This window comes from Rissa tridactyla, chromosome 2, assembly GCF_028500815.1.
Source record: "Rissa tridactyla isolate bRisTri1 chromosome 2, bRisTri1.patW.cur.20221130, whole genome shotgun sequence".
Taxonomy (NCBI): Eukaryota; Metazoa; Chordata; class Aves; order Charadriiformes; family Laridae; genus Rissa; species Rissa tridactyla.
Window position 1 is genome coordinate 84,381,154 of NC_071467.1, and position 26,835 is coordinate 84,407,988.

The window sequence follows — 26,835 nt, forward strand, 5'->3', positions numbered from 1 at the left end:
TTTTGCTGTGGACAAGATCTCATCTGGTTCAATGGACTAAGTGCCAATTCATGTAGTGCATCCTCTTGGCTTATTTTTATACAGAAGTGATGTAGCTTGTACCCTTCAAGACCTCTCCTGATATGAAGTATAGTAAGTCTGAATGACCAAGAGATTTGCCTCAAAACTGCATTTTAGATCAGAACGAAAACACTCACGGAGATTCGCAAACTATCAGGTAACGCACAAATGCCACGATTCTGAAACACAGTCAAGATTTCATTATTTAAGAAGGATAATATCCACTTCTTTATTTTGAAAGAATCAAAAAGAATTTTTTAGGAAAGGCCCAATTTATCTTTTAGACATAGCTCAAAATGGAAGTGAGGTTTAGTTTATGTTCGTGTGATAAACAAAGGTGATTTCTCTTGAAGTAAAGCTCTCATCAGCTGGTTATAAAACTACTGGTGGCATAATGTGAACTGGAATTTAACAAGAAAAAAAGAAAATTTACTTTAAAATCCCTGAATCTGAAGATCAATTTTCTGAAAAGGATTTGTGATAATAAAGTCTATCAAAATGTGTGGGGTACTGGCAGCATTTAGACAAATGTCACCATTATCTTTCTTTGTAGGTATTGTTTTAGGCCCTTGTTCTTCTTGTCCTTTGGTTTATAAGTCACGAGTATTAAGACTATAAATGACTTTCAGCTATTTAAATACATGATCATGATACAACGTCAATTTTACCTGTGTTTTATCTTTGTAACTTACTTTTTTCCTGCAGTTTGAGCTACATTACTGGAGATAAACTACTTAAGCAAATAACTTCTGCATTTATCTAACTCTTAGCATACCAACTGTCCATCCTTATCAAGCATGGCAATAGAGCCCACACAAACACAGAATGAAAGAATCTTTGGCTCCTGTCTTGTGAACATTGGGCAGAGGGGTTGCAGGCATTTTTTTTTTCCCAAGTAATAATATTTTCTATTTTCCTCAATAATGCAGAATTATCTGTACAATGCATAAAATGTCATCAAATTCAGTACACAGTTCTTATTATCTTGTATAATCTATAGGAAAAGTAATGCCAACAGGCTAATTACTTACACCATTATTTTTTACAAGTTTTTAACTACTGATACTTGGAGATAATTAAAGAAAATTAGCAGCCTGTCAGAATTATTTAATACACGAAGGAAGTCATTACTTCAGAATCAGTCTCTGGGGCTGGGCTCCCCAAAGAAACAAGTTAACAATCTATTCCAAGGGAACAGAAGTGAAGAAGCATAAAGCATAATGCAGAAAGATTATTATGAGTTTAACAGCACAATACTTTTGATTGACTGTTTTCTCTGTTATTTTAATAATTTTGTCATCTAGTCTGATTATCCATGAGTACAGCAGGCTAGCAAGGAATTGGCAGCACCGCCCTTTTCTCCCCTTCCCTCTTTCCCTTGAGCTTACTTCACCTTGCAGTTACAAATTTGACATTATTAATGTCAAGACTAGGAATGGACTCGGAAGCCAACTATTTAATCTAAAGAGCATTGCAGTGGGTGGATGCAGAGAAATGTAATCAGTAATCCTTTATTTCATTTCCAGGTAGGTAGATCTGCCTAGCTCTCTCAGTTACTGTGTTGTTCAGCATAGACAGAACTCCCGGCTTATCAATTCAGACAATATCAAACTGCAGACCACTATTTATATAAAAAAGCACATGTGAAAATAATAAAAAAAAAATCAGAAGGATGGACTTTCTAGTCTCTAGGGTTTCAATATAATTTTGATAATTACTCTGACAAGTAATTCAGTCTTTGCTGTGCTCCAACTCCCTACTTATGGAAGACAGCTAATACTTTCTTGTCTCACAGAGACACTGCAAGGATAATCATTGCCATGTTCAGATGCCTTAGTGATGAGGGCCATAAAAGCACCTTTCTGAATCACAGTACTTTATAGCGATGGTAATAAGTGTAGAGGACAGAACAGTTCATTTTGTGTAGGATCAATTAAGATTTCTTAACAAGAACAACAAAAAGTTCCTCCGAAACAGAAGAATGGGTTACACATTAATTTATTTTTTAATTGACAATATATCTAGTTTTACTACCCTGGATAATAAAATTATGCTATAGTTGCTACCAGGCTCATCTGGCAGAATATTACACTCAGCTTGCTGAGGAAGGAATGATATAGTAAGTGCAATTCAGAACCAGACCTTACAATAGCTTTCAGACATAGCAAATGAAGCATTGCAATGAACATGTCAAAATGGTAAATAAAGTAAACCAATCTTGTTTGTATGCCACATGAAAGAAGAACTTATTTTTGGTACTGTGTTTTGCTATACAAAAAAGCCAGAATTATTGTTCCTAACATAGATAACAAGTATGTTATAACTTTTTGATAATACCAAGTTAGTCTATCAGCATAAAAATTACTCAAAAGGAGTAAATACTGTACTTTTTTAAAATGCCACAGTAACACATACCTTTACTGCAAAGAATTTCTTAGTAAAATTGGTCAGTGTTTCAAGTTTTGAGCATCTTTATTACAGTTCTTAAACTGCATAAATGTTGTCTGCCAGCATGAATTAGGCTTAAGCGGGAATCTTACGATTCCGCAAACACCCATAAATTTTTTTCTTGGACTCTACTAGTGGCATCAATTAGGGTTAAACTAGAAGCAGTTCCCTGCTGTCGGGCTGACACATCTGGATTTGACAAGCAGGAGCTATTAACTGGCTTATATCATAGTGCTGAAAAAGTGCCCAGAGATTCTAGAAGATACACATTGCACTAATAACCTCAATGAGATTTCTTTTCTTGGCTTTCTCTTTGACGGTTTATGCTTAACTTCTCACAATAAGAAAAACATATTGTTAGAGCAATTAGACTGCTCTTCACCACTTTTTAAATTGTAATCCTTAATTCACATAAGCCACAACACATAAATATCTTTAGGCTAATGTTTCTTGACACAATGACTCTTGTTAACCAAATCTGTATTTTGACACACCAAAGAAAATGGCTTTGGTTTCTCTCTTACAAAATACTATAGAAGTGTACTCTCTTCAACAGAGTAATTCTACATCAACACCAAGATCCAAGAAAAAAAATACTCATCATTAGCTGTGATCAACAGCTTATTGAGGGATCACTGCTGAAAAGCAACAACACCAGAAAAAAACTGAATAGAACAACCTCTGCTGAATGACACAGTGTCATCGCCAGGGACTATAGTTTACTCACTGCCATAGTCACCGAAACAGAAGGTTTTACTAATTAAAACGCATTTATTGACACTGTCCTCTAAGATATTGGAACAGAAAACTCTCTCTCATTTTGCTTCACCTTAAGCTTCTTTAAAGGGCAAGTGGAACTGAAAATCAGAAAACCACTTTCAAAGACCCCGAGAAGTAAAGAAAAATCAAAAGGCTGGTGTACACACTCCTGACAGGCCTAAATTCTTAATCAACCTGCACATAAAACACCTACTCACCTTCAATTTATGTGCTATTCATTGTGTATATAAAGACTGCATGCAAACATATAAAGAACTCCGAAGGTTTTTTGAATTTCCAAGATAAACAAGGACTTCTTCCACAGAAATAAAGCAGAAAGTATAACAAAGGCTTCCTCTCATTTACCTTTTGCTTTTCAGCTTATCAGGCAGTCAGACTAGCATGACATGATTTCAACTCTTAGCCACTATAATAGGTCATTTTAGGTTCATGAAGTAGATAGCAAAGTATGATTTGAATGACGTACTGCACTTTCGAAGAATGGCGTAAGATTTGTATAAAAAGATAAAACCATCACAGCAAGAAGACATATGGGAATATTTGTGCTTCATATCTGTGTTTCGCAGCCATATTTGAGTTTGGTCTTGAGTTCAGATGCCACTGCAGTTCAAGGGGTTTCACATTTGTGTTACATGCAGATGACGAGCTTGCTTGGGAGGCTTCATTGCACCTGGTGGAGTCCTCTCCTGTGCTCAGGTTGGCCTGAGCGCAGACTGAGCTGGTTCCCTCTCACCCAAAGGCAGAGAGAGAATCCCACAGGCAGCATGGGAAACTGGGTGTGCAGGCTGCAGCACAAGCTCAGTCCCTCAGCCAACAGGACAGTAAGTATATCTACAGCCGCGCATGGCGTAGGTGTTCAGCACTTAGGACAACTTTAGAGTTAAGGGATCTTCTGAGGGGCTTGCAGGAGGCCTGAGCTGGCTCAGCTCTTTTTAAGGATCTTTTAAAGGGAGATCCTCTGCCAGCTACATGGACTGGAAAACTAACGAAACAGTGTGAAATGGTAGGAAGTGAGAGAGCTCGCAGCGCACAAATATTTGCAACAATATCACAAAACTCTTGGTAACGGGATGTTTTTCTCAACATCACATTACAATGCTGATCTGCACTACTGTCTTAAAGCTTTCTAAACTAATATTATTACTAATATAGCCACATTAGCCAAAGAATTAGTACATTGCCACATAAGTACTGCAGATCACAGAATCACAGAATGGTAGGGTTGGAAGGGACCTCTGGAGATCATCTAGTCCAACCCCCCTGCCAGAGTAGGGTCACCTAGAGCAGGTTGCACAGGAATGCGTCCAGGTGGGTTTGGAATGTCTCCAGAGTTGGAGATTCGACCACCTCTCTGGGCAGCCTGTTCCAGTGCTCTGCCACCCTCAAAGAAAAGAAGTTCCTCCTCATGTTTAGGTGGAACTTCCTATGCTCAAGTTTGTGTCCGTTACCTCTTGTCCTGTCCCTGGGCACCACGGCAAAGAGCCTGGCCCCATCCTCCTGACACCCACCCTTTAAGTATTTATAAGTGTTGATAAGGTCCCCCCTCAGCCGTCTTTTTTCCAGACTGAAGAGACCCAAATCCCTCAGCCTTTCTTCATAAGAGAGGCGTTCCAGATAGCTGCTTTTTACGTATAAGGAGTAATGTTTATATTTTCACTAGGAAAAACAATATTTAAGTAAATATATTTTTCTATTTAGAACTAAAGTGTTCTTTGATCATATTCCTGCCCATCAAACTGTCCAAATGACTTTCAACTAAATGAGTCACTTTTGGGACAAGACCAAAAGAAACACTTCTCATTTAAGATCTTTCATTTACATTTTTTCCAAGGTGAAGGAAAACGTCAGTTATTACCAATGACCCCCACAGAAGAAGGGTCTGCTGCGCTGCATGCAAGTGGCCTCCAACACAGAACTCTGTCTCTGGCATAGGCCAAAAATGGATATCATGAGAAAGGCACAAGGTTAGAGAAAGCGCAGTTCACCACATAATTTCCAAGCCTCCAGTAATTTGTGGAGACGTTAGTGGTGACTCTGTAGTTATTAGCCTTCAGCAAATTGATTCTTCATGAATGTCTTCACGCTCTTCTCACACGCATGACCAATTCTAATACCCACAGTACCGTGTGGCAGGGAGCCACCTCTTTCAAATTTATACGTTTTGGGAAGAATCACTTTATTTTCTTTGCTCTGAATGTGCCACCTATTGGCTTCATTTCATGCCCCCTGTCTTGCATCGGTGAAGGAGGGATTCCTCCCCCTTTAGCCTCACCACTCTCTTCTAGATGTTATGAAGACCTATCATATCTGCTCCTTTTTTTCTCTTTTCCAGGCTAAGGAATCCCATTTTACTCAGTCATTCCCTACTGAGGAGTCAGTCCAAAGGTACTGATTCCCTTTGTATCCTTCTCTGTACTTTTCCCAGTTCTGTGGGACACCTGTCCTCATTTGGGACCAGAGATAAATAAGTCACATAGTGTTGAAGATACAGGATCACAAGAAATTTCGATACAAAGCTGTATGAATGGCATTTATTTTCTTCTGCCACTGCTAAGAATTTTTAACATCCCATTTGCTTTTTTTGGCACTCACTGCATGCTAAGCAAACGTGCATACAACTATTACAAAACAAGATCTCATTTCAGAGAGGTTATAGTTGCCTCAGAGCACAACATTTTATTAATGAAGTTAGAATTACCCCCTCCTCCCCCCAGTATCTACCACTTCATATAAAATTTTGTCTATTACTGTAATCCTGTTCCGTAAGGTCCTTTTCCCACCCTTCCCGTTCAGCCTTTGCCTTTACTAACTCAAATAGCTTAATATGAACAGCAAACACTGCCACCTGGATACTCACACCCTTTCCCAGATCATGTTAAACAAGATAGGCCCCAGCCTAAATCCTTACTTATACTGAAGATAGCACAAGAGTGTCTGACAGTAGGAGTGAATCCATCTTCTAGTGAAAATCTATTTTTTAGCGAGCAGTAGCAAGGTCGTAATGGCACTAGTTCAACAGTATCGATAATAACTCTAGCTTACTTGTTCAAGGACTGACAATTAAAATAAATACAACATACACAAGAAAATAGTCTCTGTAACTAAAGCTGGTGCTAGAAGACAGGAGTTTTTTCCAAGCTTGACTTTGTTCTCTACACACACTTTTTTCTTTGGCAAATACAACTACTGCACACAGCTGTTTAGACAAAACCCATTGTACTTCTGAAGCATTTTTTACTATTTAAGCTGACAATGCCTCGGCTCAATCCATAATGTTCTGGCTACTATCACTGGAACCAATAATTTCAGAATACAATGAAGTACAGGTATGTGAACCTAGAGGAAGAAAAATGACATTTTTAAACTACCTGACAGAAAATGTTAGTGCAGTGAGAGAACAGCTTGCATACTGCAATGTCATGTCCTTTGCAATCCCATTTTCCTGCCGCAGCAGCAAGTGTCCCACCAAGCTCTAAAATGATGAGGATCTTGACTGCCTCCATTACTGTCTATCTACGCCTTTATTGCTAGAATTTCTGAATTTGTATAAAACTGCTCTCTCTTGCCATCTTACTTCTTGAGCATTTCTTTAAATCTTATTTCATCTATTCTATTTTAACCCGGTTTTCTCCTTCCCTTTTTATATTTTGACATGCAGCAAGAATCAACAGGGTGGGTGTTTTTTCTCACATGTATTTATGGAACAAAACCTTCTCCAGAAGAAAATTAAATCTAAGCTAGTAACTAGTAATTAAAACTACCCAAGGTTTACTTTCAGCCTGTGTCAATGCTGGTGGACATTTTCTTCATTCATTATGTCTTTCAGCTTTTCCCCTCCCTGCTTCACCTTCTGAGAGACACCAGCCCCCAGGCTGGGTGGGGGAGAGAAATGCCATCCAGCAGCGTCAACTGAAGCACCTTCCTCCTTAGTCATCCTCTCTTGCCTATACAGCACTAGAACATATATATCACTGCAGTGCAACGGTCGTAGTACACATGCTTCTGATAACACAAAGTATGATACCAAGGAATTTATCAAAGTTTTAAAATAACCCTGGAAAGAAAAGAAAAGGGCAATATTCAACCAGATTGTTCTTATGGTTGAGTTCATCTTCTACTCTTAGAAACAGCATAATCTCTGGTTTGCAAATGGCTCTACAACATTGTTGGATTATTTGGAATTTTATAATCTATACTTAGATGGAGTAAATGTTCAGGACCAAGTAGCAACAGAGACAAAACTACACCGGAGTGTTCCTATAACAAAAACATTTTCTAGTAGTGGGACATCTGGATAATATTTGTTTATTTTTATGTATTCTTTCTTCAGTTTTAGTCTTGTCACCTTCCACTTTCCTTCTTTGTTAAGATCTTTTTTGACTTTTCGTTCATGTCAGGTTTTTTCCAGGTGGATAAAATGTAAACTAATCTCTTTTAAATATAAAATATTTTTCAGTGAATACAAGGATCATTTATGATCCTTCCATTAGACTTCCACCCACACATGTGGAAAATGTTAGCAAGTTTTTGGGTAGACAAGGCGTGCTTCAACAGAAACTGCAGAGTCTAAACTTAACTATAAGTTGAGTTCATTGTTCAGAATTTAATTGGATATGTAACAGACCCTCTGTAAGGAGTAAAACAATTGTAGCTTTTGCAGCAGAGTGGATGTCAGGTACAGGGAGACAGAAAGAAGGATTAGAGGATGGTTATCTCTAGAAGGAGAAGAGAGACAGGTCATTTACAGCCTGTGGGACACTGAGGTGGGTGAGGGAGAGGGAAACAGTACGTGCCATAAAGCCAATACCTGCTCTGAGTTCATTGCTTTCTGTATCAGATATAGTTGTGGTTTGATATATGTACTTCAGAAGTACAGGGATTTTTGCACCTTAGGACATCTGCTGTGAAAAGCCTCTCAGAGCCCTGACTGGCAAACTGTGCTAGATGTAACTGCAGCACCTGACAAGTCTGCCAGTCCTAATTATCTTCATTTCTGTTCATAACTTACATAAAAGGGTATTAACTGCAGTGGCTGAAAAACCAATGAATTTAGATGATGTAAATATTCACATTTTAACATCTTTTTTTTTTTTTAAGTGGAATTATGAAACAAATTTTATAAATTTAAATTTCCGAAGCTTGCTGTTCTAATGGTTCCTGCAAATGGCATTTTTATACCAAGTCAGCATCCCCCTAAAATGAGAAAATGAAACAAAAAAGTCCACATTTTGAAAAAAACAAAAACCTTTCTCATAGATTTGAAATCCTGAGCTTTAAACTAGTCTCCTATCATCTAGAAATTCCTTCATTAACGTTTCTATAATTTGACTTATTGAGAATTTGTATTTTTGTAGTATGTTTGAGTGAGATATTATGCTATCCCCTTGGTTTTTAACACCTCACACATTGCAGCGATCATAAATTTTATTTCATTTTTGAACACCCTTGTTACTTTGGTTTACACATTATTATCCACATACAGGAATGTCTATTGGTATTTAATAACTTTCCATATTTTGCTCTTCGGCTAATTCTATTTAATTTCCTACCTGGAGTTCTAATGCTTTTCCAGAAAGGAGATCTCATGATGTCAGTTAGTTTCTCCTTCATAGAACAATAGCATCATAGAATAGAACCATCCACTCAGCTGTGTTGAGAGGTCTTGTGAGAGCTGGTGACTTCACACTAACAGGACCATCTCGGCAGGCTTTCTGTCTCCTACACTGATCTCTGAGCTCTTGGCCAATGCAGCCCGCTGAGATTTAGAGTTTTAACTCGTTCTATTTGTGACCTCCTTAGTAGTCCAGAACAATAACCACAACCTTTTACATCCCCTAAAATTCGGGTTACAGCTCAATAAGTTGATCCTTCCTTTTTATTTTGATCTCTCTTAGTCCTGAACTCACTCTTTCTCCTCTCTCATGCAATTAATGAAATCACAGTGCTCACCTTTGTTTCATCTCCAAATGCCTCACAAAATTTTCATGAATGCAAGGACCACAGGCTGAAGACGTTGCTACTATCAGTATTTTGCTTCTAATTTAGTGCTAACCACTATGCGCTACCTAAGAAAATCAACAAATAAGTGAAGCCACGAGGTCGATCAGAAACTTTCTGTTTCAAGTTGTTCATCTCTACCACGTCTGACAATAAAACTAGGTCTTTATACATCTTGTAAAAAGATAAGCTTGCAAAAGTAAACACTAAATGCAAGTCCAACTTGCTCATGGGAATTTTGTGTTTCCGTGGTTCTACTTCCTTCTCGCACTTTCACGTGCAGCTGTCAAAATTGCTTTGTGTCTTACATACTTTATGCAATACACAGGATGCAAAGCTTTTAAAGTCATCACTTTTTTCACCAGCCAGACATAAGTGAGAGAGACAAAGGTCTCGGCTCAGCGCAGCAAGATGGGAAGTCTGAAGTTCTGCCCCCTGTTCTGATTCCTCTTACACTTTTTTTACTGTTTCATTTCTCCTCATCAATTTTCTTATCTGTAATAAATTGTGACAATGCTTTTACTTGAAAATGTGCATGGTGTAAACTCAGTCAGTCAGTTTAGTAAGCCAGGCTAACACGATCATGGCTGATCACGCTTTAAATTATCATCTAAGGACCACTAAGGCCCAACAAGAATTTCACTGTGACGTCTGCAGACAGAGGTGGGTGTATGAATTCCTATGGGTTAAAGATGTCCTGAACAAGCTCATTCTTATAAATACTATTTGGAAGATCTTTCATATTAAAATTAACTAGAAATGAGTAACTGTGATGTCCTCCATCATGGGAGTCAATTAACACATTACTAGCAGCGGTCACTGAAACAACTCTCATCTCCTTGAAGATGGCATTGTGCAAATATCTAATGGAAATTATATACAGGTCTCTCTCTAGTATTGTTACTTCAGTTGCAGGCATAGAATCTGATAAGCTAGGAAAAACCATTATGACAGCTTTAAATTAAATATTATTGTGACCCTCTTGGCAGAAATCTAGTAGAAATATGTTTGGGTTTTTTTAAAAAAGAAGATTAATCAGGGTACAGTTATGAACAGAGATTTAAATTGTTTTTTTGTTTGTGTTTTTTTTTTTTTCTTCAAAGGACAGTAGCTTTCCAATTCACTGCATGTATTTCTTTTCCTTTTATTTTTTTCTTTCAAGCTAACTCAGTGCTTGTGAATAACACCAAAATGATAACCACAGCACTGTAAATTTGTTTGTGTGAGAACAGATTCCACACACGCAGTGCAAAACTTCCTTTACAGACTGCCCTGTCATCCAGACACTCACCCAAGAGGGAAAATAACTGTAAAATCTGAGAGTGCATTCAGAAAGGGGTGTTGACTCAAGCTTGATGGAACGTGGTCAACATTAATTTCATTATATTAAAATCTATTCACTATAAAATGCATAAATAAGTTCTATGCTTGTATTTCAGATGCAGAGGATAAATTATTAGGTTTCAGAAAAGCACTCTCTTCTGGTCACAGATACAGAGCTCTGCTTCCTCCAAATCAGCACTGTTTCTGCCTTGATATATGGTGAAACCTCTGAAGATGATGAGGCTTTCTCGGGACTGAGTCAGATGAAATATACCATATTGTTACGTGCACCCCGTCCTGCCATGGGCCAGTTGTGACTATTGCATTTTTCAGCTGGTGGGGATCATAACAAAAAAAAATAATAATCTGTAGTAGTTTGTATGTGAGCATGTATAATCTAATGGAGGTTTAAAGAACAAAATGTTGCAAAACACTTGGGTTATTCATTAGCAAGATAATATCTGGCTAGCTGAGAATATTTAGTAGTTGCACACTGGAAAACAGAAGAAAAATGGCCATTTCCTTGAAGAGGATTTTGCAGTCTTTTCCTGTGCACCCAGGCGGTGTTCAGCACAAGTTGCCACATGCCTGTCTGCAAGCTTGAGGACAGCCAGCAAAAAACCTTGCTAAGAGCAACTGTGCAGGTGTATGACATAGGAAAGATGTAACGCATTTACACACTAGGAATGCAAAGACATGCATACATAAATAGAAGCGTGCTACGCGTATAACAACTAAAAACTTTTGTTAGTACTATCTTGATAACGAAGAACCTATAGTGTTCTCATCTCTTTTGTTCTCTTGAACTTTCATTTTATTATGTTGCCTCTGCATGTCGCTATTGAAACAGAAAAACAAAGAAAGTTTTATAATGTTCTGGCAGAGTTGCACCCCCTTGAGCTACCCCTGCATAAGGGCAATTAAAACTACTACCTTGTTAGGGGTTATAAACTGTGCTGGGACGTGGCCTTGCTTAAGGATCTGATACTCTGACGATTTCTATCACCATTCAGTGAGGACTGAGCTTTGGCACAAAAAAAGAATCAAGAACTTTTTCATCTTAATCCATGCATGTGCTGTTTTGCGTGGCCTTCTGGAGCTTCACAGTACCAGGAAGACACCCAAAGCACGGCAATGTAACTACGTGAGCAAGCCCTGTTTCGCAGCAAGTCCTCCAGCATCCCTTCAATTTTCATGGGTCACATGGCAACACCATATTCCAATTTTGCTTTTTAGCCTGGTTCTGCTTACATGGATCTCTACCAAAGGCGGATATCTTTTCTTCAGTAATCTGATGGATTTTTACGGCTCCTCCATATTACACAAGCAGAGGATTTCCAAACTTTGATTTAATATTCAGGTTGAATAGCTTTTAATGTGTCAACATGAAGCACTATTTCAAGATCTTTAACTGTGAGCTAGACTAATCCCCACCAGCTTCTAAGCTGTATTTTGATTTGCAACTTGACACTTCTTGAGATAGTCTTCTAAAAACAGACATAAAAGGAATTAAGTGCGTTGGCCGATAACAGCTGACATTATTGCTGTAAATCTGTGTTCTCTTACAGGTGGCTTCCAAAATTAACTAGTCACCCCTAACTGTTTAGTGAAATTGTCAGCTGATTTAATAGACACATTAAACTGCAATTTATAAATTACCTTGACATTATTAGTGCAGCAGTTCCATAATAAGTAATATAAACGCCAATGCACATGTCGCTATATTGTGTCTGACTATGATGGCTGGAGGAAGAAGATAAAAACCCTGTGATTTCAGGTCATGTGAAATATCCTGCACTTCATCATATACTTAATATCACTTTAAAATATAACAAAGTAATATTATAAAAATAATCCCTTTGAAAATATATGATTCTGTAATAAAGCTAAATTATGGTAAATATAACCCAAATTTATTTCTGCAATCAATCAAGAACTTGATCACATTTCACACCTTAAAAGTTTCCTGTGACTTAAAAAAAATTACGTAAATCTAAAGATATTGATTAGCTACTGTTGAGTGTATTTCAGTATCAGAATTTATATTAAGCATGGGTTTCACTATCTTGATTTAAAAGCACAATTTCTCTAAAGAACCTCTCCCATTCAGTACACTACCTTCTTTGACAGCTTTGTAGAAAATAAGGAAAAAACACTAATATCTCCATCTTGGTTTTTGTTTGTTGTTTTGTTAGAGGTTTTTTGTTTGGGTTTGGTTTTTTGTTGTTTGTTTTTTTTTTTAAAAGGGATTAGGCAAAGAAGACATGCAAAAACTGGCAGGTTCTTTTTTCAGGTATACTGAAGCAAATAGCTGATATAGAGAAAATAAGTTATAATAAACATTAAAAGAATGCTTAACAGGTAATAAACATTGTTGAAAAAAATTATAATCTGGAATGAATTGCATTATTCTGGAAGCAGGTTTTTTGAATTAATGTTATTGATGTACTAATTAAACATCCTAATTTATTTTGCTTTTCACCACCAAGAGCCTTCCGTATATTATTTTGTTTATTGCGTAACAGTGGCATATGTTATCCTGTCAAGAAACATCACTATTGTATGTGCTATTCTGCCATTACATCTTTCCTTATATTTGAAAAGTGTCTTTTCAGCAACTCGAAACACTTCAAAAAAGTCTTAAGAGTTAAAAACACGCCAGGCAAATCTGTGATGTGATAAATGTTACTCTTAATGAAAATATCCCATTACTTCTTAAGTTGCTTATAAGCTCAAATTCAAACCTATTGATAATTGTCAATTTTCTGCAAAATTAATGTTATTTTGGCAGCTTAGAACTGACCCTAAATGACTACCCAGACTATCTTACATAAAAGAGTAAAGACTAATGAATTACAGTGGCACGGCTTCTGAGGTAAAAAGCAAAGCACGGCAATCACGTTGCCTGTGCTACAGCATCAAATATGATTAGAGTCTTTGTTCGCATCTTTAGCGAGTGTCCAGAACAAAGATATGTGTTAGAGAAAGTGTAATTTGTATCAACTGGACGTCACAAAGATGCAATTTTTCATTATGTGATCCTCCTCACTTCAGACTGTAAAACAAACTCATTATATTATCTTTGTGATATAAACATACTGCTTTGTAAATTGTTTTGACTAATATGTTTTAGTGCTTAACACTAATGCCTACATGCGTAACATCCAAGTACGTTTTTGGCTGGTTTGTCAAATCATCTAGTGAACCCCATGTAGTCATCTTCTGGTTTATTTATACATCCTCCACTCAGCATACTTTTCTGGAAGGGTAGGAGGGAGAATAAATTTTCTATGAATTTTATTTATATTTAAAAAAACCACACATTCCCAGCTTTTGCATTAAAAAATAAAAGTTAAAACATGGTATTAAAGTAAAAATTGAAGCATGGTGTCTCATTTTTACGGTAGGTGAATTTGAACCTCACTATCAAGGGAAGTAGCCTTTGGGGACCCAGGAAAGGAATCCTTGACCTCTTATTTTCATTGAGTAAGGGCCTTTACTTAAACTGAATATTATACATAGCACGCAATTACATACTGTGCTACTATTTTTTTCAGGTCTCGTTTTCAGCTCTCCTTTCTGAAAACTCTATTATCTAAATTCACTCCCCACACCCCTCGAACGGCTGGCTATCAAATTACTTATGCCTTATTACAGAAACAGTGGTCATATAATGAGAGAGAACTGCATAAATTCTCTGCATGTCTGAATGTGCGCATCTGCACACAGAGTATAAAAGCTATAATGCAAGAGTTTGAATTATGAAGCAATACAATGTATTAAAAACACTTGAAAACAATCTGAAGAATCAGAAATAAAAGCAAATGATACTGAGGCATGAGATAACAGAGCAAAAAGCAGCTATCTTCATTAGCTGAAAACTGACTTGGAGTAGCCATACTAATCGCAGAAATGACGGTGCATTCTGGGCTGGAGATTTCTGGTTTAAATCTTATCTCTGATATCAGTCTGACATTCGTTGCTAAAAATCAAGTACGTTATTACAGTAGATTCAACTAAAGTCAGTTGTGCAGCACAAACTTATTTCAGAACTCCTATTTCTTTTGCTTTATTCTGAAACCGAGGATAAAGAAATAAGACAAACATACAAAGGTAGAAAGTAACTGTTATAAACCTGTGCACTAAAAATAATAACAACGGCTGTAGTGGCTGTATGAGAGGCTGAATGGTGAAGGAGATGAACAGAGGGATGTACCGGCAGTTGAAGAAGATTTGCCACACCAAAAACAGGTACACATTTATAGCACATTTTACTGTTCATCTGTGTCATTTTAACTCTTAAAGAAAGAATGAAAAATTACCTTTCCCACATACTGAGGTTCGGAGCCCATGTACTCCTCCAGCACAAAAAACTGATTCCACACCCAGCCTCGTTTGACTCGCTGGGCAGATGACCTCCTCCCTGGCACTGGGACAACATTCTCCCTCGGCTCTGCTTCTACAGTTTGTTGTGGTTGTGGATGCAGTGGCGTTAGGAGACCTCCATCAAACAGGACCCAGAGAAGCAGGGATAAGCAGTTCCTTGTAAGCATTGGCAATGGCTTCCCCACAGCAAGTAATAAAAACTCCAGCACTTAATGCAGAGCAGAGGAATCCAGGTTTGAGGTGTCTGTGGCCTCCACCACTTAGCTTCTGATTTTATTGCGGAAATGCTAATGCAGGCATTAATCCTTCTGATGACAAGGCTTTTGCTGCATTAAATTCCATCTAAAGGGACCTATAAAAGAGATTTACATGGCAACATCAAATTACATAAAATTACATTGAAGCGTTCATCAAAATTCTCACACCTAGTTAGTTTCTAGAGACAGAGAAAAAGATTAGGAATCACAGTTTTAAAAGTGATTGCTATTTTCATTGTAGCACTGAGCTGCTCTAGAACATTGTACAGTTATTACAGGAATAGCTCATTCTTGCTCTGTTTAGCATTACTGTTGCGTCAGTCTGAGGACAGGCCCGTAGCCTTTGCTTTATGACCCAATTATCAGACAAAACTCTTATGCATCAGTGATGTAAAAAATATTTACTCCAGATTCATGCAGAAAATATTGGGGAAGAGGGGACCCACTCTTCCATCCTACTGTCCAGAGCAGGAATGCTTTGCTTGTTGTCTCTGACAGAAAAGCATCTTGGAAGCATCCCCTTCTGTCTGTGGGTGGACTTGGACAAAGTTTATGCTGAACTTTGGACTCTAGAGGATAGATTTGTATGAATTCCATGGGAAATAAAAAAATGGGAAATAGTGCCCATACAGCTAAATACCACAAAGCTGCCAACACACAATATGAAGTCCATGACTGACTTCCATTCTCTTCTCACGACGAGCCTTGTATCAAAATGATAGCTGTGTTGTTCTTCAAGGACTACTGCAAAGTACATTAAAAAATGCAGTCCTGATATACGGAGAAAATGACAGAACTGCAGTCAGCGTAGAAAATGAAACAATACAGAAGCCAGTAAGATAAGACAGTGATACTCATTTATACTGACAAATGCCAGGTACTCAGATTAAAAATAAATCAGTGCTAACTAACTACAGGGCTGAGACAGAACTATCACATCAAGGTGACAATTAAAACTGTGGTGATCCTTGTAGCAGCCAAATGCTATCAGCAAAGAAGAAAAAAACAACACAAACCAAAACCAAAACCTAAAGGAACTGTTATGCTCTCACATTGCTCTGTTTCTAGCAGCACAGACCATTTTAACAGAAAGACAGATAGGAAAATATACTGTGTTTTCTAGCCACACTATAATTAACAGAGGTGCTTTATTTTTGGATTTATGAAATGTCCTGATTCATTGCCTGAAATTAACAAAATGATAGTGCTAAAGGATGTAAATATTTAAACATTAGGGATGTTAAGTATTTAAATATTATAGAGTATGAAACATGTTCAATAAAACGCAGCTCTAGCTGTCATTTGCAACTTTGCGCCAAATTCAGCAGCAATAAGAACTGGAGAAAATGAGCACTCACACCACCTAAAAATACTGTGACCCAGCCCCTGATAAAGACACCGTGAAGCCTGCTAAATCTATGGAATCCATGCTGAAACAAATGGATCTATTCTAGAATTTAGAATTAGACAATAAACATTAATACAACGTCTACATTGATTTTCAGGTGGGCAGCCGTTATCTTCATGAGGCAACATGAAGATTTTAGTGGGTTTTTTCCCCCACTCTTCCAAGCTATTGATCTTCCTTTTAATACAGAAAATGGCTTAATGGCTTTCTTGAAGCTATCCTTGCCTATGCTGGCCCTGACGCAAGTTGTTAAAACTGAACCCTCACACTTTGTAAGACCCAGGACATCTGTTTAACGAATACACTCTCCCTTCCATGGCTCTTCTTCATTATGGGGGGATGACTGTCAGGCTGCATGTTGCAGTAACTTGAACAGAAGGGGATCAAAGTTGTTTTCTGACAACTAACATTTCCATAAAGCACAGTTCTATGCTAACAAATTTTAAATCCCACTGTGGATTGAAGATCCACATTAAGAAAATTAATCATCTTCTCTCATTAAGACTTACAACCTATGAATGAAGTTCCAGCCTACTCTACGGTCTGCTGGTTGTCAGGTACCAGAAATACTGCTTATAGGATTTAAGACGGATGCATTTTACATTTTAAAAACAAAAATAAAATTTATATCACTATGGAATTCACCGCTTTGTTAGGGCCATATTGTGACATTGATTTTTAAGCAGAAGTTTCTACCAAATCAATAAAGAGTTCTGCTCAAAAATCAATGACACAATATGGACCTCAGAAAAGAAGAAACAGTAAAGTACCTAACCATATATATTTTTCATTTTCAAACACTGACAAAGGTTGTATCTTCCTTATGAATAATATTATAACTATCCATCACAATAAATAACATAGAAATTCTTATTTGTTAGGTACATGCTGAAGTATCAAAACGGAAGGGATTTATAATTGGGAGCCTGGAAAACCTAACAAGTTTTGAAGAAGAAAAAGACCCACCCTAGAACAATAAATGGACTTCCTATTCTAAATTTAGGGTAAGATTTTCTGTTCTGATTAGAAAGGCTATGCTTTAAGTCTTAATAAAAAAGAAAGCAAAAATTGTGGTGAAACAATGTCTAGTGCAAGTGAGTGTTTTAATTCTACCCTCAGAAAGGACTAAAAATGAAGGAAGAAATTCTATCCACTCATGGTCCTTTTTAAAAATAAAAAGGTTTTCTAAGTTGTGCTCAACACTTTTTAATTTTTTTTTATCTAAAGCAAAATATTCTTAGGTCCAATGGGTGCAAACTTCCCACTTGCATTGTCATTTGTATTCTATGGATTTTATTCCAGCAAAGAAACTTTAAGACAGGACCCTACCACACTAGAGAACTGCACTCAATATTTATGTATTTGGTATGTATGTCCATTAACAGCTTTTTTTATTTAACAGTTCACAGGACTTTTTGTGCTTCTCTCTTCAATGCATTCAACGGTATATAACACCACGTTCAGACTGTATTCATCCATAATTCAGTTCCAAGACTTCCAACCTCCTTTGCCTCTCTTGATCCAGTTGCAGGGTCCGTACCTAGTTCTTATGGCAAAACCGTAGTTACCATGAAACATAGCAAAAAAATAAAACCAAACAAAGAACTGAAAGTGTTCTTTTGAATTGCCCAGCCATAGATATTTTGTTGTAAATAAACAACAGAAAAAAGTGGTGGGATAGTCTGCGCTGCCTCACAAACCCCAAAATCACGCTGTATTCAATTGAACTGCTATACCACTGCTCTTTCCTGAGGAGGCTCTGTACATTACAGTTCTCCCAGCAGAGCTCTGCCTCCGGCCATGTCTGTCAGTCAGGGAGCTTTTAAAATGTTATACAGCACCAAAAGTAATGCAAAGAGATTGAAGGACTTCAATGAAAGGAGAACAATTCCCCCTTGGCTGGAAGGTTAGCAACCAAGTGCAAGACGCAGAGCACTTTAACCCCTTCTCTGTCAGTCTCCCAGACTGCCTTCCAGAACACACGCTGCAGAGTCAGGAAAGAGCAATGCCAGCATTTGCTTCATCCCCTACATTTTCAAAAAGATGTGGGGAAGTGGACATTTCAGAAGGGAGAGCCACCCTGCAGGAAGACCTGGACAGGCTGGAAGAGTGGGCTAACAAGAACCTTATGAAGTTCAAGAAGGACAAGTGTAAGGTCTTGCACCTGGAAAAACATAATTCAGGAGTGCAGCACAGGCTGGGATCTACCTGGCTGGGGAGCAGCTCTGCAGAAAGTGAGCTGGCGGTCCTGATGGACAACAGGCTCATTATGAGTGACCGGCATGCTGCTGTGGCAAAGCAAGCCAACAGGGTGCTGGGTTGCATCAACAAGGGCATCATCAGCAGAGATAAAGAAGTCATTATCCCACTCTACTCAGCACTTGCTCAGTTTTAGTCCCTGATGTACAAAAAAGACATGGACAGGAGGGTCCAGAGAAGGCCCACAAGGATGATCAAAGGACTGGGAAGCCTGCCATATGAGGAAAGGCTGAGGGAACTGGCTTTGTTCAACCTTGAGAAAAGAAGGCTGAGGGGAGACCTTATCACCATGGTCCAGTGTTTAAAGGGCGGCTACAAAGAAGATGGAGACTCCTTTTTTACAAGGAGACACATGGGAAAGACAATGGATAAAGGCTAGAAGTTACTTCTGCGGAGATTCTGACAGGACATGAGGAAAATTTTTCACTGTGAGAACAATCAGCCATTGGAACAATCTCCCCGGGGACGTGGTGGATTCCCCATCATTGGACACTTTTAAGATTCAGCTGGACAGGGTGCTGGGACATCTTGTCTAGACCGTGCTTTTGCCATGTAAGGTTGGACCAGATGATCCTTGAAGTCCCTTCCAACCTGGTATTCTATGATTGTATGACTCTACAATTCTGTGATACATTTTATTTTTAAGCTATGTGGTAGTCTTCCAGCCAGGATGCCTCAACCTATCTTGGTGCTTTTATGTTGTCATATGCTCATTAGACATTTAAATCTAGCACCCTCATATGCCTCTGCCCGGAAAACTGCTATGAGGAATAGGAGATAAGAGTTTAGAAATCCAATCAGAACATTTGGTCACAAGGAAGGTTCTATATTTCCTACATTTTGAAAGGAATTATTTCATCTGATGTTCATAAAGAGATACCTAGTAAGAGAGTTGTGCACAGACATGCAATCTCAACGCATGTCTTCCTCTTATCATATGAAAGTACAAAAGGCCCGATTTTTCTTAGATCTTGCTTTTTTTCCCCCCAAATTAGTTGTTAGTCATTTCTTCAGACTAACTTATATGGATTTCAGTACCATTATGCATGACAATTAACCCATAAAGAGAGCTACAGAGGGAGAGCCTGTAGGAACTTACCCCCACACATGCTTTTATATACTGAGATTACATTTATTCATTCCCCCAGTTTGAAAAATTAAGTGACCCAGCAGCAAGCATGGACAATCTGTTCAAACATGATAATTAAGAAATCTTGATCCTATTTACTGGGTCCCCAAAACTGCAGGCGAAGAAACTCATGAAATGCAAATGATTAATTAAATACCACTACTAAGATTATTTGTTGAGAATAACAAAATACAGTATAAATGGTGCTCCTGCAAGAATTTTGATATTGACCTGGATTATACTGCCATTAATCTGAACACCCCGAGCAGAGGAATGTTTTCAGAATAGCAAAACTGATGCATGCCATTACTGCTGCAATAACCCTTAATCAAAGAGATCCATGGCACTGCAGACACAAATCACCTCACCAAGCTTGGCAAAGGTTATCCCTTCTAGAGAGGACAGCCATACATCCTTTGCACTCACTAGTAAGCACATAAGGCCTAATTTAGAGCAGTCATTGAAAGGAAACTCTAAATGATCTTTGACCTTGTCATGGTTTAATCCCAGCAGGCATCTGAACCCTACCCAGCTGCTTGCTCACACCCCCTGCAGTGGAATGGGGAAGAGGATCAGAAGGGTAAAAGTGAGAAAACTCATGGGTTGAGATAATGACAGTTTAATAGGGAAAGCAAAAGCTGCACGTGCAAGCAAAGCAAAACAGGAAGTTCACTCACTACTTCCCATCCGCAGACAGGTGTTCAGCCATGCCCAGGAAAGCAGGACTCTATCATGCGTAACGGTTACTTGGGAAGACAAATGCCTTAACTCCATGTGTTACCCCTTTCCTCCTTCTCTCCCCCCACCCTGCCCTGTTTTATTACTGACCATGATGTCACGTGGTATGTAATAAACCTTTGACTGGTTGGGGTCAGCTGTGTCCCATCCCTGACTCTTGTGCACCCCCAGCCTGCTTGTTGGCAGCCTCCTCACCTGGTGTGAGGAGCAGAAAAGGCCTCGACTCTATGTAAGCACTGCTCAGCAATAGCTAAAATATTCCTGTGTTACCAACGCTGTTTCAATCTCAAATCCATCACACAGCACCATACAAGAAGAAAATTAACTCTATCCCAGCCAAAACCAGTGCAGATATGTATGAAGTATCTACTTGGCTCAGGCTGCAGATGCACTAGTGCCACATGTAGACAAGCAAGAAACACTAAAGCTCCACAAAGCACTCAAAACCGTCTTCAGACCAACAAAGCTGACAATTTCACCTGTGTGAATGGAAGCAAATTGCTTACTGGCAAAGCATCCATTATGCACTGATGGTGGGAACACTTCTGCAGCCACCTTAATCATAAATCTATCCGCATAGAGAATGCTTTCACTTATGTGAAGAAACAGATAATGTAGAGCAACCATCTTCCTACCCGTAGAGACATTTGAAAAAACTTGGCAGTAGTGTAAAACGGTTGATCTGTGCCAGATGGAAAGCCAGCTAAGATCTATAACTGAGGATATGCTGTAATAGCTGACCATCTGACCTCGCTTCTCTGCAATATCTTGAAACAAGAAAATACAACAACAGAAAAAAAGAGCCTATGCTCTTAGTAGCTATTAAAATTAACTGCTAGAGCATTTGAGATGATCTATAGTGCGGTTAAAGGAATGGTAATATGATATGGAAAACCTCAGTTCATCTCTCACCTTGATAAGTTTTCTTTCTCTGACCTTAGGCAAATCAGTTAGGCTGATATTGTCAAAGGTATTTAGTTAAAGAATTCCCACTTGATTAGACTCTAGGTGTCCATATATCTTTGTGAGTTTGACTTTCTTGAGCTTCACAACTTATCTGGGCACCTTGGAAACAACAGTAATTCTTCCTTTCTTCCACCTTTTTTCCATCGTGCCTTTTTTAGTTAGGGTAGGAACTATTTGGTAACATTAAAATAAGTGTTAGGAGGGAGATTACAAGTGAACAGATTAGAAACCTCAAGACTACCAAGGAGAGTAATTCTCAATCTATCCATCCTACAAGTCAGAAGAGTTTCAACAGAGTAATTGAGCAAGTCCCACCTCTGGAGCCACAAAACCCATTTGGTGAGTGTAACATCTGGAATCCATGCAACATAACTCCCATGAGCTAGAAAAAAAATACCAGTGTTTCTACCTGCTAAGAAAACATCCGACTTAGTGGGGTCTTAATGTAATCCAAAACAGTTAACTCCTTTATCTCCCTTTGTGTGGGACACAATAAGCCACAGAAACCTAGAATGGCTCTCTAGCTATATAGACTGACCCCCCCCTCATGAAGCTGAACACCTGAATCTCAGTTCCTACTTCAGTGGTTGTTTATATGAAGTTGACGATGAACAGGAGGAACAGAAACCCAACATCCTATGCCAACCCCAAATATTCTATAGCTTAGTGATGAGAGCACTCTGATAAAATGTGAGAAATATGGATAGAAAATGCACAAATGGAAGATGAATCTTGGTATTTCTGGAGGATATATGACATCATCTGGAGGAGAACTGTACTGTCTGAACTACTGGACAGCAAGCAAATCAGGGCTCTTCTCCTGCAATAAGGTGAATTCAGCTCTCCTTTTGTTAAATTCTATTACAAAAGTCCCCACATCCTAATATTTCATGGCAAGTATTTTGCTTGATATAAAGTTACTAATTATTCAACTTGGCAAGAAAAATTAGTTTGATTAAGGCTATGATCTTTGGATTTGACTGCCAAAGCTACCCCCTTCTCTCTATTAGTGGTTATTTGCAGAGTTGTAGTTTCTATACTGAGTTAAGAGTTCAATTCTAATGTCAGTTATGCCTGTAGGTATTGGGAGTGATACTAATATGAATCTGAAATACTCTATTGAGTTTTTACTGGCATAAAACCAAAGTGAGATGAGAATGATGTCCCTGATCTTCTTGTATGACTGTCCTTGCAGCACTTACATACGAAGGTTACCACAAAGATATATTACAGCACAAAAAACCTGTGATATACTATACCAGTATCCAGTAAATATATTTATGGAGTGCCTAACATTGGACAGGAGTCTAATTATGTTTGGCATTTCTAAGCACTACAATAATAAAAGTATTATATCTCCACAGACATGCTTTAATAATTGGCTTTCTAGCATATAAAAAAGTTATTACTTAAGAGAGTTTGGTAACATAACAAAATAAGATGATACATACTTCTAAAAAAAAGTGTAGCTGTACAATACTGAGGGTTATAGAAAATGTAATGAAAAAAAGCAATATAAAAATACTCTGTGTGAGCACAAAACAATAAACTGGTTCTATATGCAATTTTTTATATATATTGTGTCAGCTTTGTCATCATTATCAATACTTACAGGACATCATTTATGACTTAAATATAAGCCACTGAAGCATCATCCTCTACATGGGAAATTACCACGTCTAACTCGCAAATGTGCATAAGAATATCAGTGAGATAATTGTTTTAAAAAGAAAAAAAGACCGAGACTTTCATTATAAAAATGAAAATACCTCAGTGAATGCACAAGCCTCCACAGTTCGTTGAACTCTTGAAAGTTGACTCAGGTAAAACGAAATTTTCACAACAGGTTAAAAATGAACGTTTATTTCAGTGAGATTCAAATCCAGGCCAATACCATTCTGTAAATATGTAACACAGCTCTACAGTGTAACAACCAGTTAAAATTAAGAAACAAAATGCCACAGAACAACACAAAGCTTCCTTTACTTTAGGAAGATGGTCAGATGATGAAGTAACATCATTAATTTTATTTTTATTTTGTCTTGTATCATGTTATGTTGGTCTTGTCTCAGAAAAGTACTATGTGAATCTATACCTACTTTGTCGATGATCTAGAATCTTTATTTTTGATAAATTACAAACATTTTCATTCCTGGTCGGAATTTGTCAATGTCAAAGAATGGGCAATCAGGAAACCATCCTTCATTCTACTGTCCTATGTTTTTTTGAATGAATACATGAGATGAGAGAAAGGAGAAAAGGCAAACAAATCAAAACCTTTCAACACATTAGCAACATATCTAAGAGAAGAACTGACAAATCTCAGGCTGCAACTCAAATATATTTATAATTTTGAAGGTAACACAGGAAGCTGAAATGAATGTGAACACATTTTAATGTGCTCTGTAACATACCATTTTGTTATTTCTTAAGTTATTTTTTCCCAACCTGTCAAGAATTCTATCAATTACTTCAGATTACAAACATACTTTAGATAAGATCCCATTATAAAAAGACTTTCTGCTATTCGTCAGACTCTGATTATAATAAATTTGATACAATGCATTATAGTTTCTTTTGTTAGAAGAACTACGTAAATATACTAATTCACATAACTAACTCAAGGCTAGATATTCTAAAATGAGTCCTTGCAGGCATTTGTTTATGCATTGTGTATCTAATGGCACAATTACTGCTTAGTACAAACTTGGTGTATAACCTTAGACAGTTAAAATTGAAAATATGGGTCTCCTATTGCCAATTATTGTGATTTGGATGAAATAGATTTAAATGTCTCTGTCTCCCTCACCACAGTATTAAAAAGTATTTAATCCTTAATATTCCTCTCCATAATGGATTATGGAAATCCATAGCTCAACTTGTTCTTTCATCCCAACTCTTACATTTTCAGTCTTTCGAAAGGTTAATAGGTTTGTGCTAACAATCGTGAATTATGTAATTCCAGAGGATGGTACCCTTCTCAGGAAAAAATGACAGACAGCAGTTTTGCCCACTGAGTTTCAAGCCATTAATCCTGTGAATATTAACAGGTAGTCGCAGAGACAACAGGACTGAGAGATAACCCATCAATTTTCTTAACTGTGAGAACACTCGGCTCAGGGCTGCCAATATTCTGGAATCACCTACTTTACACTGGCCTTACTCCAATACTCAATAATAAATAACTCTTATGCTTAGTAATTTATCTTTTTTCACAACTTGTTTTGACTTGTTCTCACCCTACCTACATATGCTCTCTTAGGACTGGCATTTGTAATGAGACTCTGACTCTTTTCTGATCATTGATGACCTAAAAAAGCCCCTTTGTTTCTTGTTGTTTATAACTAGATGGGTTTCATGAAAATACCAGAGGTGTCTGTGAACAGCTAGTCTCTCCTCAAGAAACCTTTCACCCAAGTAAAACCTTCCATTATCAAGTCAATGTGGAATTGTTCCCAACCTAAGTCAGCAATTAAACTCAGAGATGTCAAAAGCAACCACGAGGCATTTTGTGTAGTCACTAGAAAAGATAAAAAAATATTCTTGCCTCACTTTCATCTTTATAAATCCTTATGTCTCTCGTGTGCGACTGTTCATTTCCCAAATTCAAGTCTAATGAATTGAGTAATTTTAAAACAGATGCTTGCAATTAAGGCCCAACGCTGACAAGAGATGAGGTGGTGCAGGAGGAAATCGAGGGCCTATTTCAGCGCCACTTACTACTGCAGCCTTATCTGTCTTGTCCAGAGAAATAAATGCCAATCTTATTTGTGAAAATAATTTTCCTTTTAAGATTCTTTCCTGCCCTTCAAATTTTAAGTTAAAAGAACAAGAAAATAATATATTAGAAGAGTGACAGGTCTTGTCATCTGTATAACACTCACACCCAGCAACATAAATTACTGGAGGCTTCCTCTCACTGACCCCTTTTTTCCCCATATGGTACTCAAGTGGGCCTCTATTAACTGGTGTGCATATGTTTTCATAATTTCAGTCACACAAGCATGTGCTTTAATTTAATAAATTAAAGGCATGTATTCTTTTGTCTATGTTTTGCTCTTCACACATACCCCACTTCCCAGCATTACAAAAAAATACAGGAAATAGACAACTTTAAATGTGAAATGCAAAATCTCATCATTCTTTGAAAGCTTATTTACAACTTCAAAAAAATTTTTGGAAACAAAAATATCCATAAAGAGTCATAAGCCATTTTCATTTAGCACGGATTTAAATTAGAACAGAAACTATATAATCTTATTACACTTTTCCTCTAACATCCTGATTTGAATTATTTTAATAGCCAGATAAACCAGTATTAATTAAAATAATGCACAGACTTTCAAAAACTAATACACTCAATATCCTTAGTCTTCACAACAGGCAGTGGTTTGTTTTTCTTTTGTGTTTGCAATTTAAGTGAAGTTTTTTTCCTTACTTTCGTCTGAGTTCCCTCCATGCTACAGTAAAAATGCAACTGTATAGTGGATAGGTGGTTTATGATTTATATAACTTAGTTCAAGACATGTAATGAGCCGCTTGTTTATGACACATATTTCTTTTTTTTTTTTATAATAAGCATAAATTTGTCTAGTTACTGCAGTTTGCAAAACTGTGCTTTAGATAGGAAATCAATAATGCCTTTTTAAGGTTAAGCTCAGTGAAACAAAGTGCTGAAATAGTCCCTGCTGAAATTGCACCTCAGCCTGAACTCACAAAGAACAGCATTATAGAGAGAGGATAATGTCATACCTGCAGTATTATAGATTGCAGCCAATCAATCAGATATATTGTAATCGCTAAGGGCACAGTCCTATTGTACTAAAAAAAATACCTTCAGGCCTCAAGGTAGAAAGATTGACACATTTAGTCTGGAGCAACCTAAATCAAATACTTCCCTAAAATGTGTCAACTAACCTTACTAGAGGACACAGCCCAAAGAGTCACACACATTTTGTCCAGGTAGAAATGGAGTACCGGGACAAAGACTAAACTAAAAGGAAGGCTAATACTCTACATCGAAAAACCACAGAAGGAGCTATTGCTTTGGTGGAAATAAACATTTTCCTCAATGTAATTTCTGA

At 37.6% G+C, this 26,835-nt stretch overlaps 1 protein-coding gene across 1 annotated transcript in view; it reads right to left on the reverse strand.

Annotated features, from left to right (window-relative positions):
• CDH12 (cadherin 12) overlaps positions 1-26,835 on the reverse strand; it is a 225,394-nt gene that overhangs the window by 144,040 nt on the left and 54,519 nt on the right. The window contains exon 2 of the mRNA XM_054191248.1: positions 14,931-15,346. Within this exon, the coding sequence (XP_054047223.1) occupies positions 14,931-15,161 (231 nt within the window). The 5' untranslated portion in view covers positions 15,162-15,346. The remainder of the gene's footprint in view (positions 1-14,930; positions 15,347-26,835) is intronic.